The sequence below is a fragment of the Diaporthe amygdali genome (genome assembly GCF_026229845.1).
Source record: "Diaporthe amygdali strain CAA958 chromosome Unknown NODE_2_length_3802984_cov_64_841326, whole genome shotgun sequence".
In the NCBI taxonomy this organism is placed as follows: Eukaryota; Fungi; Ascomycota; class Sordariomycetes; order Diaporthales; family Diaporthaceae; genus Diaporthe; species Diaporthe amygdali.
In genome coordinates this window covers 163,444-176,562 of record NW_026517022.1, presented here as the reverse complement: position 1 = coordinate 176,562, position 13,119 = coordinate 163,444, and the positions used below count along the sequence as shown (strand labels likewise).

The following is a 13,119-nucleotide window of genomic DNA, read 5'->3' as shown; positions in this document are numbered from 1 at the left end:
GGGCGTTACTATAATTTCCGCAATAGGCTGGGACCCATAGGTTGTGCAAGTCGGGGTTGCTTTTGTGAACCCAAAGGGTATATGTGTAGGTGTTGGGAAGAACAACCACGAGGACATCTTGACATAGGGCTCTGTACCGGTGTAAAGAAGCTAGTGGTGGTACGGGTAGGATAATCGCACACTGCACATAGTGGCATGCTGTACGCGACTAGGCGAGGTGTGGTAGGGTTGTCATCTTTGGGGGGGGGGGGCAATATCAAGTGGGATGAGACGCGTATCAAACCAAGACTGGCGCATTAGCATATGGAAAAATCCGTTCTGAGTGACACCTGAGATTGTTGCAAAGCCATTTCGTGGAATATCGTCCGAGTCATACAAATTTAGAATCTTTACGTTTTCGCATTTGCAAAATGAATTAAGAAGAAGAAAAAAGACTATCACGAAGCACATCACGTCAACGGCCCTTGGTTGGACTTTTGCCCCTGTCATGGACATAATACTTCTTGTATTGACGCACAACCGCACGGATCGGGATGTACAGGTGGAAAGCAAAACCCAGACTCAGGTATATTATGTGTACAAAAGTCCCGATGCCCCGGACAAATACCCTCCCCTCCCAACTACAAAAAGAAAACCATAACACCCATTACAACTGTCATGCCAATACCAGCAGCGCTCCGAGCAGCGCCAGCAGTCACGACTGACGTCTGAGTACTCTGCGGCACAGGCACACCGGCTCCAGTGGGCTTGATGGTCGCCAGGCTGAAGGTCTTCGTCGCCGTGCTGTTGCTGAAGCCTGAGCTTGGTCCAGATCCAGCATTGTTCACTGGCGGCGGTGCGGAGCCCTCGCTTCCAGCGGTAGGGATCGAGACGACAGGGAGAGTGATCGTGCTGTAAACCTTGGTCTTGATAGTGGAAGTGGAAGTGCCCTCCTCTGTCCCCTCGGGCGGGCTAGGATGGGAGCCTTCGGTCTCGGCTGGGGCGGATGGGCTGGGGCTGCCACCCTCGTTCTCTGCAGGGCTGGAAGGGCTAGGGCCAGAGCCAGCAGGCTTTGTCTCCGAGGGAGTTGAGCCGCTGCCGCCATTTTGAGCAGGCGGGGTAGGAGCGGCATGGCCACCCTCGGTGACGGGACAGACAGTCGTTGAGATGGCGATAATCTGTGTGGTCACTGACCCGAGCTTGCCGGGGCAGTCGGTTATGGCAGGCGGACACGAGGTGACTGTGTAGATCGTGGTGCTGTAGACCGTGCTCGTGGTCAGTTGCTCGCCGTCAGTCACAGGCGCGGCCGATGAGGTAGAAGTGACTGGGACGACGGTAGCTGTGACAGTCTCATCATCGCCTGTGGGACCCACAGAGACGACGGTCGAAGAGACTGGGATCAGAGACGTTGTGACATGTGGTTTGCCTGGGCAATCTGTCACAGTTGGAGCACAAGAGGTCACGGTTAGGACAGTAGTCGAGTAGAAGGTTTGCGTCGTCTGCCCGTTGCTGCCTGTGGTAGTGGGCTCAGGTGCCACGGAGGTCGAGGTGGTCGGGACGACAGTTGATGAATCCTTAGTTGATGAGTCCACAGTTGATGAGTCCACAGTCTCTATCGTGGAGCTCGGTCCGTTGGACGTCCAGGTAGTGTTAGACCATGATGTAGGAGGTCTGGTCGACAGATGAACGCTGCTGCTGCTGCTTATAATCGTGGTAGGGGTCGTCTGTGCCTCAGAGGAGGTTGTCTGGGTGGTCCACGTTGTGTTGCCCCAGGTCGTGGTAGAGCTGATACTGATACTGTCGGTCTCGGACGTCAGGGGAGGCACCTCCGTGCTCGAGGCCTCTGATGTAGAGGCGGTCTCTGCGCTTGACGTTGTCAGAGTTGTAGCAGAGTACGTGCTGGTCTCTGAAACTTCAGTGCTGCTTGAGGCATCCGAGGTAGAGGCGGTTTCTGCGCTTGATGTTGTCAGAGTTGTGGCGTCTGAGGTAGAGACGGTTTCTGCGCTTGACGTTGTCAGAGTTGTAGCAGAGTATGTGCTGGTCTCTGAAACCTGAGTGCTGCTTGAGGCATCTGAGGTGGAGACGGTTTCTGTGCTTGAAGTCGTCAGAGTTGTAGCAGAGTACGTGCTGGTCTCTGAAACTTCAGTGCTGCTTGAGGCATCCGAGGTAGAGGCGGTCTCTCCGCTTGAAGTCGTCAGAGTTGTGGCAGAGTAAGTGCTAGTCTCCGAAGTCTGGGAGCTGCTAGCGTCTGAGCTTGTGGAGACTGTGGACGACTCAACATAAGTGCTCGAGCTCGACAGGAGAGTTGTCGCCGTGGCTGAGGTCACAACGGAGCTGCTGCTTGAGGGCTGCGGGCAAACGCCACCCTTGTTGTAGAAGGTGTTACCAGAGTTCGCGTCTGCAACATCGTTGCCCTCCACGCTGTAAGAATAGAGGGCACACGCAGGAGTGGAGAGGACGCCGAAGCTCAAGCAGTTCTCGTTAGCGTCACAGAGTGCGAGGCAGCCACTGTAAGTTGCTGAAGCTGCGTCGGCGTAGAAACCTGGATCGTGCACGAAGTGGTCAGTCTCGAGCTTCTTTTACAGCAACTCCACTTTCTTGTGTACTTACCAATGTTTGTGCCATCCTTGTCGTAACCAACAAAGCCAGTGCACGTTGGTGTGGCAACGGGCGATGTGGTTGTGGAAGATGTGAGGGTGACTGGCGGGAGCGTGGATGAGCTTGTGCTCGCAGCGGACGTGGAAATGACCGTCGAGATTGTGCTTGTGGGGACTGGGCACGCCTTGCATCCACACTTCATTGACTCGTACAGGACTTGATTGTAAGATGCGCCGTTGATGGTGTTCTGAGCCGCAAACCATTGGTCCCAAACCATGACACCACCGAACATTGAGTAATCTCCATATTCACAGAGATAAGTACTAGCAACAGAGGCATCCACATAGCCACTACCGGCAGCATCTGCACTACCCGGGAGACCAATGTGGAGTTTTGCGTTACTGCTCGGGGTGCTGGCGAGGTATTGTTCCCAGGCAGCATAGTTGAAGCCCGGGTTGGGAGTGCCATCGGCCAATAGGAGGCTGCAGTCTGGGTTGTTGTAGAACTGAATCCATAGTCGGTCAAACTGCACGTTGTCTAGTAGGTACTTCATGTTTTGATATTCGTTAAGCGGGCACTGGGGAGCGGCGGTGATAATGTCTGCTCGTCCAGATACGGTAATCAATGCTCTCAAGGTTGTGATCATAGCCGCGTAGCCTAAATCACCAGCTGCAAGTGGGTCAGCGTGCGGTCTCAAACCGTTCACTAGTCCTCCGGGGATCACATACCAGAGGAGGACTCGAGATCGAAGTCGTATCCATCAACCGCATTGTGGCTGTCTCCATTGTCGAAAGGCCTAGGCTGGCCTGCCCAAGCTTCGGTGTATGGGCCGAAAGCGCCGAAGATGAACTCGGCAAAGGCAACTCCATTCTCTTCGGTGGAAACCGTGTAGTTGCTGTAGGCACTGTAGACGCCACCGATGGAGAGAAGGACCTTCTTTCCAAGCCCTTGACAAACAGCGATGCCCGGCGTGAGGGAAGGGCATGTGGTCAGCAGCTCAGAGGTCTGTCCGTCAACGCTGTATTTTTCTGCCCAACAGTGAGCACCAAAGTTGTCGCCGGGATATCCAGTAGCGCCTCCATTCTCCGGAGACAGGTTGACGAAACCCAGAGTGATGTAGTCAATGGAAGGATCCTGACAAGCTGTGGCCAGGTCTCCGTTACCCTGTTGTCCCCAATACACGTTGACGCTGCTGGAAGTCGCCAGCACGGGCACTGCTGCAAGAGCAGCCACAGCAAGAGACTCGTGGAAATGCATTATTTGTATTAGGGGTAGTATTACGGTAAGTTACGAAAGAGTGTAGTGGCGATAGCCGGAAAAGAGTGTGTGGTCGCTGTGATCAACGAAAGGACGCAAAGAAACCTTTGCTGGCTGAGAGAACTCGCCGTCGTTTGGGATCTTGACAAGACGATGAGGCGGACAGGCAGAGGGGAGAGAGGGAAAGGACGCGAGAACTGCGAACCATTTTGGTGTGCCTACCTACATATTGGTTTCCTCATCTTGCCCAAAGCAGACGAGGTGCCCATCCTCCAAGGACTTGAGAACCGCACGATGCTCACTGCGGCGCAGCAGCATGACCGAGCTCTGGACTGTCACCAGCCTGGGCTCCATCTTCCTGCAGCAGCTCGTTCGCCAGCAAATTTCCCCAGTCAGTGCTCCAACACGGTTGGGCAGCGATGGCATGGGCCAGGGATGCAGGACATCATTCAGTAAGCCCAGATCCGTAATTCAGGAGATGAGCGTGGCGTATAGCCTGGCAAGAGTGGCAAGAGGACGAACCAACAGGCCGTCAAGCCAGGAACAGGTATAGCGGCATCGCTCAGAACGAGATAGTGTCCAGGCTGAAGGGGGTGGAGATATTCGACGATTGGCGGTACCAGACACTAGGGATGTAGTCAAAGGCTAGATGCGGCGGCTCGAGTGTGAACATGCAGGTGGGACCAATCACCCGAGCCCGAAGGATTCAGCATAGCATGACGGAGGATATTGCATCGGGCCAAGCTGCCGCGGAGCCGTTTGCATTGCCATTCACGCTGGGGACTTTTGACAGGCAGGGGCAGAAGAGGCTCAAATAAGGCTGTCCCCGAATCCTGTCAACGTGGAGGGCCAGTGATCGTCACTGGATTGGTTGGTGTGGTGTTTGATGGGCAAAAAGGGATCTCTCCTGCAACCTCGTTAGCCTCATGGACAACTGATTATGGTTCAATGCTCAAGGCACCCCCGGTGAGTCAGAAGTGCAGAAGCGCAATAGGGGAGAATCGAATAGTCGGAGCATCTGTGAGCAGAACTTTCGGTAGCGTCTCGTTGAGTGAATCCTTTGATTGTTATTTCCTGTTTGGCTGCCTAGCAGTTAGTTCCGTGCCACGATTGTGCGCGGGGCTTGTCCCAATCTAGCAACCTGGTGGTCATGGGCTGCATTGAACAGGAGCGGAGTGCACCAGCGAAGCTGTGCTCGGCCCTTCATCGGGAGCGCGAGCAGATTGCTAGAGAAGTGATTCGAAACCGTGGTGCTAATTAGCACACTTCCAAAGCTCCTCGGGCTTGTCAATGGCGAAAGATTGCAGCAGTCGTGCTGCCTCTCGTCAGCAACATAGTAGATAAGGACGGATGTCTAGAGTAAGGGGCGGAGAATTGATAATTGTCGTCGACGAGGACTGCAGATAAAGCTCCGAGAGCGGGGTGAGTGATCGTCTTGGACCTTCTGGCTGGGACCTGGGCACGATCAATATTGAGTTCCAGCTGCTGATCCTCTCTCCGGGTTCCTGGATCCTGTCAGATAGATCGAGGGCAGGGGGTGATCGATGTCAGGGGCAGCTCTCCAAGGCGTGCAAGGGTGCCGAGTCCAGATCAGGACGGGATGTGACTGATCGAATCATTATGTCAGCAGTAGGACGACAACTCAACGTGGTCCTTGGCTGCGTCCGTGAATAACTGCGGACTGTATCATGCACCGTCTAGAAATTCACGAGATCCTGATGATCATTCCAGGCTGCTCAACGGACGACGAGTAGAGCATCGCAACGTCTCATCTAATCGTTGCAGCACTCTTTAGTGTGCCCTTGTCCTCTCGAATTTCTCGGCCTCACTCTCTTCCGCTATCGTTTGTCCCCGCTCAAAATTTCCCTTCTCAGCCACAGCGCTAGCTACCAACGGGCCTCAGAGGCAGCCAAATCAGCATCTCATACGCCGTTGCTCATTTCTTATTAGGATCTCTTGTTTACAAGGTTACGCCCTGAGGCGGACCCAATTCTGGCCCGGTAGACTGGCTTCAATCTCAAAGAGAGCACAACTTGCCTTGTCTTATGAGTGGGGAGAGCTTCTATGGTCAATAATGCCTATTGTCCTTCCAATTGCCATTTTTACCGTGAAACATTGTATCGCCGCCCTCCGGGTGACTTCAAACCTGTGGAAGAACGTTCCCATTGCCTTGGGGACAATGCCTAGCGATCGGGGGCGAGGAACAGTGCCCTCGTGCCGCATCAAAACATGTCTCTTCTATTATTGCCAGCCGCCCTGCTTTGTTGTCGTCTAACAATAGCTGAATTATCACAACTTGTGTAGATGGCCTTCTTTGTTTATTCCCTGTCTGCCGAGTCACTCCGGCCAGGGCTCACGCTTTTCTCGGTCAACCCATGGAAGAGGTTTCAATTGAAAAGCCGGAAGGTTCCATCTACAAGTCTATCTTCCCTCCCGACCTGCATCAACAAACATCCGAGAAGCTTCAATACGGCGCTGCCTAACACACCACACAGACACACAAACACCGTTCGCTCTAAACACTCCGTGGTGCAGGTTACATCATCACGGGGATAGTATGAATAGCAACTCACATAAGCGTACGGTGGTGTCTAGTGTCAGTGGGCATTGCAGATTGGAGCAAATAGATGTCGACAGGCAGAATATAGGTCGGCGAAATCTCTTCAATTCCAAGCGGATCAATCTACCCGCAAAGATTGATTGTAGGGCAGGATGGTGCGAGGAGTGCGCAGGTTTCTACGGGCTCGGCGACATCGACAACCCCCTGGCCATCAAGAACTGCTGCCGATACACAGCCCAGCAGAGGACGATGCAGCCAGTGAGCCAGGCTCTTGATAATGAACCTCATAGATCCAGCTGTGGTAGAAAGGGTAGACCTTCTCCTCTAACCAGTTCCAGACACTCTCACCGTTCACGTAGGGTCACCAGCGAGCACGGCGTGAGTGTGTGGATTCCAGGAGCCCACAGGAGCCCGACAGGTAAGGCCCAATGTGCACCCCCTCGCACGCCGCAGCACCTTTCGTCTTGTGACCACCATGGCAAGGTGGATGCGAGACACGTTGATATGACATGCAACCGCTGTAGGGAGATCTGCTTGGATGAAAGCACGGTCCCGCCCAAGTCCGACCTGGTGACGTCTCACTCGGTACCAGCCTTTTCCCCAGAGTCTTATGAATACGCTGCGGAGGGCAAGTGCTCGTGTGAGATTCTTCAGGGCGTTTTCTGTTTGCCGTGTGAGGCAAGGGCAGAGATTGCGATGTTGACATCCGGCCGGGTTGGGAGCCGCTGGGAGTGGCTTTAAGACCCCTGGGCAGATTCTTGGTCATGTTACAATTTGTTGGTCGAGGTAAGTATTGGTAGGTTTCCGTGCCCACTGCTTCTGGGCGGCGCCTGGTGCAAGTCACAGGCTGGTGGTCGTAGGCGTTCTCTAGAACAGAGGAAAATGGATGCACCCATGCCCTCTGAGCATAGTTTGAGCCCCATAAGGCTTCCTGGATTTAACAGCCCCCCTAGATCGTCACTCCCAGTGTCGAGCTGAACAACAGAAGCCAGGAAGTTAATTGCTCTTCCCCTGTAAGCGGCTCTGCTATCAAACGTTCGCTCAAATGAACACCATCCGGGATCGAACTGGAGGATGTCTCATCACAGGCGGGTAGCTGCATAAACGCCCAAAGGACGAGCTCAACCCGGGCTCATAACCTCTAGAACAGAGGAAAATGGATGCACCCATGCCCTCTGAGCATAGTTTGAGCCCCATAAGGCTTCCTGGATTTAACACGTTCACAGTGTTTTGAACGTACGTGCTTGCACGACTGAATTCCGGTAATATACGCTCGTTTTGGGGCTCTCCTTTGTTCTCGAAACTATTCTTACATGTTTCCTATCCTCTTCCTGAAGTGCTTACTTGTGACTATTTTAAACTGAAACTTCCTCAAATCGTCTCCTAACAGAGGCTCTGTCGTGGATCAGACGTCATGTGATATCGCAATTTCCCTGTCCTTTGCTGCAGCTGTCCTCCAGACCACGGCTCACGAAGTCGCTCCTCCCCACATCTGATCGTACATGCCAGGCAAGGACGACAGTGGAGAATGCGATGGTCTCCCAGCCCACGATCTTGGCGTTCTCATCAGATCCAAAACAACATCCGCATCTCTCCTATATGTGCAATAGTCACAACTCTCGTTAGCTTTATCAAGCATCGTCCCAGTACGCTCGTCATCTCCCCGTGCCACCCTTCCGGTCATCTCATCGGCCACCTCTCCAAGCACGGATACGACACTGCTGGCTCCACGAAACTCCCTAGAATATATAACATAGGCAATAAAACCCACACCGATCGGCCCCAGAGTTCCCCCGGACTTCACGGCACAATGCCAGCCGCAGTAGCGGAGAGACCTTCATCGGTCTAGTCGACCATCTGCTCGTACCTCCTGTTTCCTTTGCGCTTCTTCGTCAAAGTCCTCATCTGGGCATATTGCTCCCCACAGACAACCCGCCGGGTCGACTTCAACGTGTTCGAAACAAGTTGGGACGCATTCCAGAGCTCCAAGGCCCTCAACCAGCCACTCGGCGACTGCGTCTTCGGCTGCATCCACCTCGACTCCCGATGCCACCAGAAAAAGGACATTGTGGAAAGGCTTTTGGGCTACAGCCGCTGTGGTCCTTCCAGCGGGGGAATCATGGAGGTGCGCGACTCCGGGACGTCCCTCATCGTCGTCACCCGCAGCCCGAGCGAGCCGTCTTCGGACTACGTCCGCGGCATGGCCTCCATCGTCAGCTGTGCCTTCTTCGACTCGCTGATGTTTCCTATGTTCATCTCGTTGCCCAACTTGGGTCCCAAGTCCACGACCCTCGGCATCATCATGATGCTGTCTCTCGTGGTCATCGCCAGCTTCGTCATTCAATTCTTCCTCTGCCGGCAATTGGCCTTCTACCGGCTGCTTGTGATTCTTGGCTTGGCCTTGAGCGTGCGGTACTGGTATACGACCCAGCTGTGTAACTCTGGACTTATTGCGAAGCTGTGCCCCGGGTGCCACTCATCGAGCTCATCGTGAGCTGCAATGGTTGAGGCAAGGAAAAAGAATGGGTGGACTAGTTGCTTCCTTGCGTGTATCCTGTGAGGGCGCTCTGTGACTCCGGAAGAATGCTGGATGGTTATCCGAGTGGTATTGATTTCAGGTGGCAAGTTGGTTACCGGTCACAGGCTGTTCAGTTCCAAGATTCTGCACTCAATTAAACCGGCTAAGCTGTTTATCAAAGACCTATGAAATGAAAAGTATCATGATTAATGAAACTCTAAAGCATCATTGCGGTGCCTTCTGTCACTTTTGACAGAAGAAACACCGTTCTTTCGCATCTTCACAGCAACCTGACAGTGAGTATGGCACGAGTTTGTATTATATGAAAGGGATTCCGGTTGATCTTCGGTGCTGACAGACTCAAAATTGTGATACTTGTGGTCACGAGTAGGACAGCAAACCAGAAGACGTGGCGAAGTCTGGATTGCTTCCAGAGAGGCTTCTCAGAAGTGCACTGTGTTTGAATTCGCAATCCAACAAAACGGTCGAACCGTCGCCGGAGCTACTGCCGCGGACTATTGTGATCGTCAAGTTGAGGTCATTGATGTAACATGAGAGGATTGACATGACGATATATTGTCCTGTAGTTCTGCTTGGGTCGAGTCGAGTGAGACGCTTTTCAAGACAGCAGGGAGCCGAAAAGACGCGAAGCCCCAAGGATGAGAAATGACGGCCTGCAGAACCTTGGGGTTGAGCAGATCGCTGCAAGGGGGAAAGGCCGCTTCACAACATTTAGGAACCCCAGAATCTTTTCAGAAGCAAATAGGCATACTCTCTACGAGATATGGCCGTAAAAAGCGTGGATTGAGCGAGCATCCATGCAACTTCAGAGGGTGTGCTGTGTGCTTGGCCTGCTAGCATGTTTGGCATGTGGATCGCGGCCAGGCGCTTCCGCAGCGAACAATGACGTTAGGACAGGGGCTTGGCGGTCTGGAGAAGTGCAGGCCCAGGTATGGTGGGGGCGGGGCCTGCCTGAACTTGCCTTCGATGTCCAAGACTACTATATTTTGCAGGCATCGTGACCCTCGTCAAACTTTCCACTCCCCTGAGTCTCACTGCAAGGGACCGTTTACTTTGACTGCTGCTAACAGTCTTGCGCCGCCACCACGCTCTCTCGTACTGTTCTTCTGCGGACAAGCGCACTCGATCACGGCCTTGCCTACCCCTCTCTGTCACCTCGCGCACGACCGTTTACACCCGCTTGCGCCTGATCACGCCCAACAGCAGCAACCCCCCTCCGAAGCGAGAGTCTCCGCGATAGCACAGCACCATGAAGCCGCAGCTAAAGCAGCAGCCTTCGGTCACGTCGAGGGACGCTGAACTATCGGCACAATTTTCCAAGGCTTCCGTGTCCGACCTTCCTCCTCTCCAGAACCGCGCAGGCAACAGCACCAGCCCCTATGTGCAATCACATGCCTCTACTCCCGTCGCATGGCAGCTTCTGGATGACGACGCCGTACAGAGAGCAAAGAAGGAGAACAAGCTGATCTTCATGAACATCGGGTTCAAGTCATGCCATTGTAAGCCTTCCATCACCAACACCAGGCCATGGTCCCGGGGCAACGTTACTAATCTAGAATCCACTCAGATTGTCGCCTGACTACCCGAGAGTCCTTCTCTCACCCTGAGATCGCCAAGCTCCTCAACAACTCCTTTGTCCCAATTATTGTCGACCGTGAGGAGCGCCCGGACATTGACAATATCTACATGAACTACATACAAGCAATCAACGGCGCGGGTGGATGGCCCCTGAACGTCTTTCTGACTCCTGAGCTGGAGCCTGTCTTTGGTGGCACGTATTGGCCCTCGCCCGGCACTGAACTCATCGGCCCTGATGGCGAGGAGGTAGCTGAGGACGAACGCATCGATTTCCTGGTGATCCTGCAAAAGATGAAAGAGGTCTGGCCGCAACATGAGGCCCGATGCCGGCAAGAAGCCAAGGAGATCGTGTCCAAATTGCGCGAATTTGCTGCCGAGGGAACTCTCGGCACGCGCGGAATATCGACTTCCGGGACAGTCGGGGCATCGAGCGCCGCCGTTCCGACTGATACGTCCGGTACGCCGATGGCAGGGGACTCCGACCTTGACTTGGACCAGCTGGAGGAGGCATACATGCACATCGCTGGCACCTTCGACCCTGTTAACGGTGGCTTTGGGATGGCGCCAAAGTTCCCCACCCCGGCGAAGCTTTCTTTCCTGCTGAAACTCGCGAATTTCCCCAGTGTCGTGGCAGATGTGGTGGGGGAGAAAGAGGTTGCGCAGGCGAAGCACATGGCGCTGCACACTCTGCGGAAGATCCGGGACAGTGGGCTGCGCGACCACGTGGGTGGAGGATTTCACCGGTATGCTGTGACGACGAACTGGTCAGTGCCACATTTTGAGAAAATGGTCTCGGACAACGCGTTGCTGCTTGGCTTGTATCTGGATGCTTGGCTATCAACGGCGAAAGGACTCAAGAAAGATGACGAGTTCGCCAATGTGGTCTTTGAGTTGGCAGAGTACCTGACCTCGCCGCCCATACAACGGCCTGACGGTGGATTTGCCAGCAGTGAAGCAGCAGATTCGTACTACAAGAAAGGCGACACCCAGATGCGCGAAGGCGCTTACTACCTGTGGACCCGAAGGGAATTTGACGAGGTGTTCAAGGACTCTCCCACGGTGGGCGCTCTAGCCGCGGCGCACTGGAATGTCCTAAGCCATGGCAATGTGGAGCGGGAGCAAGATCCAAATGACGAATTTCTGAACCAGAATGTCTTGCACACGGTGAAGGGTGCTGAAGAGCTTTGGAAACAATTTGGGACCTCTTCTTCAGAGGCTCAGGAGTGGATAGAAACTGCGCGGTCCAGGTTAAGGGCGCGCCGTGAGGCAGATCGTGTGAGGCCGGAAACCGACACAAAAGCGGTGACCAGCACGAATGCTATGGTGATCTCGGCATTGGCGAGGACGAGCTCGGCTATCGAAACCGTTGATCCAGAAAAAGCCAAGAAATACTTGACTGCAGCCAGGTCGGCGGCCAAGTTCATCGAGACGCGAGCGTGGGATGCGCAGGCGAAGCTGCTTTACAGGTCTTACTTTGACAGCCGAAGTTCAGCTAAAGGATATGCCGAGGATTACGCTTTCCTCATCGAAGCCCTGCTTGACCTGTATGAAGCGACAGGTGAGGAGAACTGGCTTGAATGGGCCGATAATCTGCAGAGTAAGTATTCCTCTCCCACAACCTAACCTCCATTGCTGACTCTTCTCTCACAGAACGACAAATTGAGCTCTTCTACGACCCGACGGTCCCCAGCACATCACGCCCAGTTACGCCGATGGCGCATCACTCCGCCTGTGGCGGGTTCTACTCCACGGCAGACGAGGCAGCACAAGTCATCCTCCGCCTCAAGGACGGCATGGATACCGCACAACCATCCACAAACGCGGTGTCCACGTCCAACCTGTTCCGGCTCGGCTTCGTCCTCGGGGACACAAGCTACGTCAAGGTCGCCCACGAGACCATCAGTGCTTTCGAGGTCGAGGCTCTGCAGTACCCGTGGCTCTTCATCGGGCTTCTTAGTGGCGTCGTCACTGCGAGGCTAGGCGGCATCGTGTGGCTGTCTGCTACGGGAGAGGAGGCGAAGAAGGAGGAACGCCGGCGCAAGTTCTACGAGCTGCCCAGGGCAGGTCTGAGGAGCTGGGTCTTCTTGAAGAAGGGCAGCGAGAAGGAGAAATCGTGGCTGTTTGGTAAGAGGAACCCGGCGCTTGCTGGCCTAGAAGAGGGATCGTACCAGTTTGATGGAAAGTATAAGCGGTACGATGAGGCAGAATCAGACTTGTTTGGGCCTTAAGAGCATAGCCGCTTTGAGCTGAAGGGAGAGTGGCTGGGCGTTGTATCTGTGGTTTTGTGAGGATATGGGGATACGGACATGAGACTGGCCGGCGACTGCATGCATTTACTAGGCGTTTCATTCATTCTGCGCTATTGGCCGGTTTGATGTATAGTCACTTGTCCGAGTAGGTTTGGACTTTGGGCAGAGGCGGGGGACCTTTTTCCTGCTTGAGGACGGAGCTGTTATTGAATATATATAGACTTCTAGCCAACACGTGCCTCCAGCAAGATTCAACTCATTCGCGGCCATTCTCGAGCAACTCTGGTGGGAGCGTGGCCGAAATGGAGCAGGGTTGCCTTGAAAACCACCCCCCACCCCCGGAACCAAAGAGTGAGGGG

At 54.2% G+C, this 13,119-nt stretch overlaps 3 protein-coding genes across 3 annotated transcripts; 2 read left to right on the top strand and 1 right to left on the bottom strand.

The window, feature by feature from the left end:
• Positions 1-620: 620 nt before the first annotated feature.
• J7T55_011408 (uncharacterized protein) lies at positions 621-4,188 on the bottom strand (the record flags this gene model as incomplete). Its single annotated transcript, XM_053134152.1, has 4 exons — positions 621-2,521; positions 2,590-3,246; positions 3,306-3,769; positions 4,061-4,188. The coding sequence occupies 4 exons, from the start codon at positions 4,186-4,188 to the stop codon at positions 621-623; spliced, it is 3,150 nt and encodes a 1,049-aa protein (XP_052999217.1).
• A 3,708-nt stretch (positions 4,189-7,896) lies between these two features.
• J7T55_011407 (uncharacterized protein) lies at positions 7,897-8,888 on the top strand (the record flags this gene model as incomplete). Its single annotated transcript, XM_053134141.1, has 2 exons — positions 7,897-7,995; positions 8,244-8,888. 2 exons carry the CDS (start codon positions 7,897-7,899, stop codon positions 8,886-8,888), a joined length of 744 nt encoding a protein of 247 aa, XP_052999216.1.
• Positions 8,889-10,182: 1,294 nt separating this feature from the next.
• Positions 10,183-12,739, top strand: J7T55_011406 (uncharacterized protein; the record flags this gene model as incomplete). The annotated part of the gene is made up of 3 exons (XM_053134130.1): positions 10,183-10,432; positions 10,501-12,108; positions 12,162-12,739. 3 exons carry the CDS (start codon positions 10,183-10,185, stop codon positions 12,737-12,739), a joined length of 2,436 nt encoding a protein of 811 aa, XP_052999215.1.
• Positions 12,740-13,119: the final 380 nt, after the last annotated feature.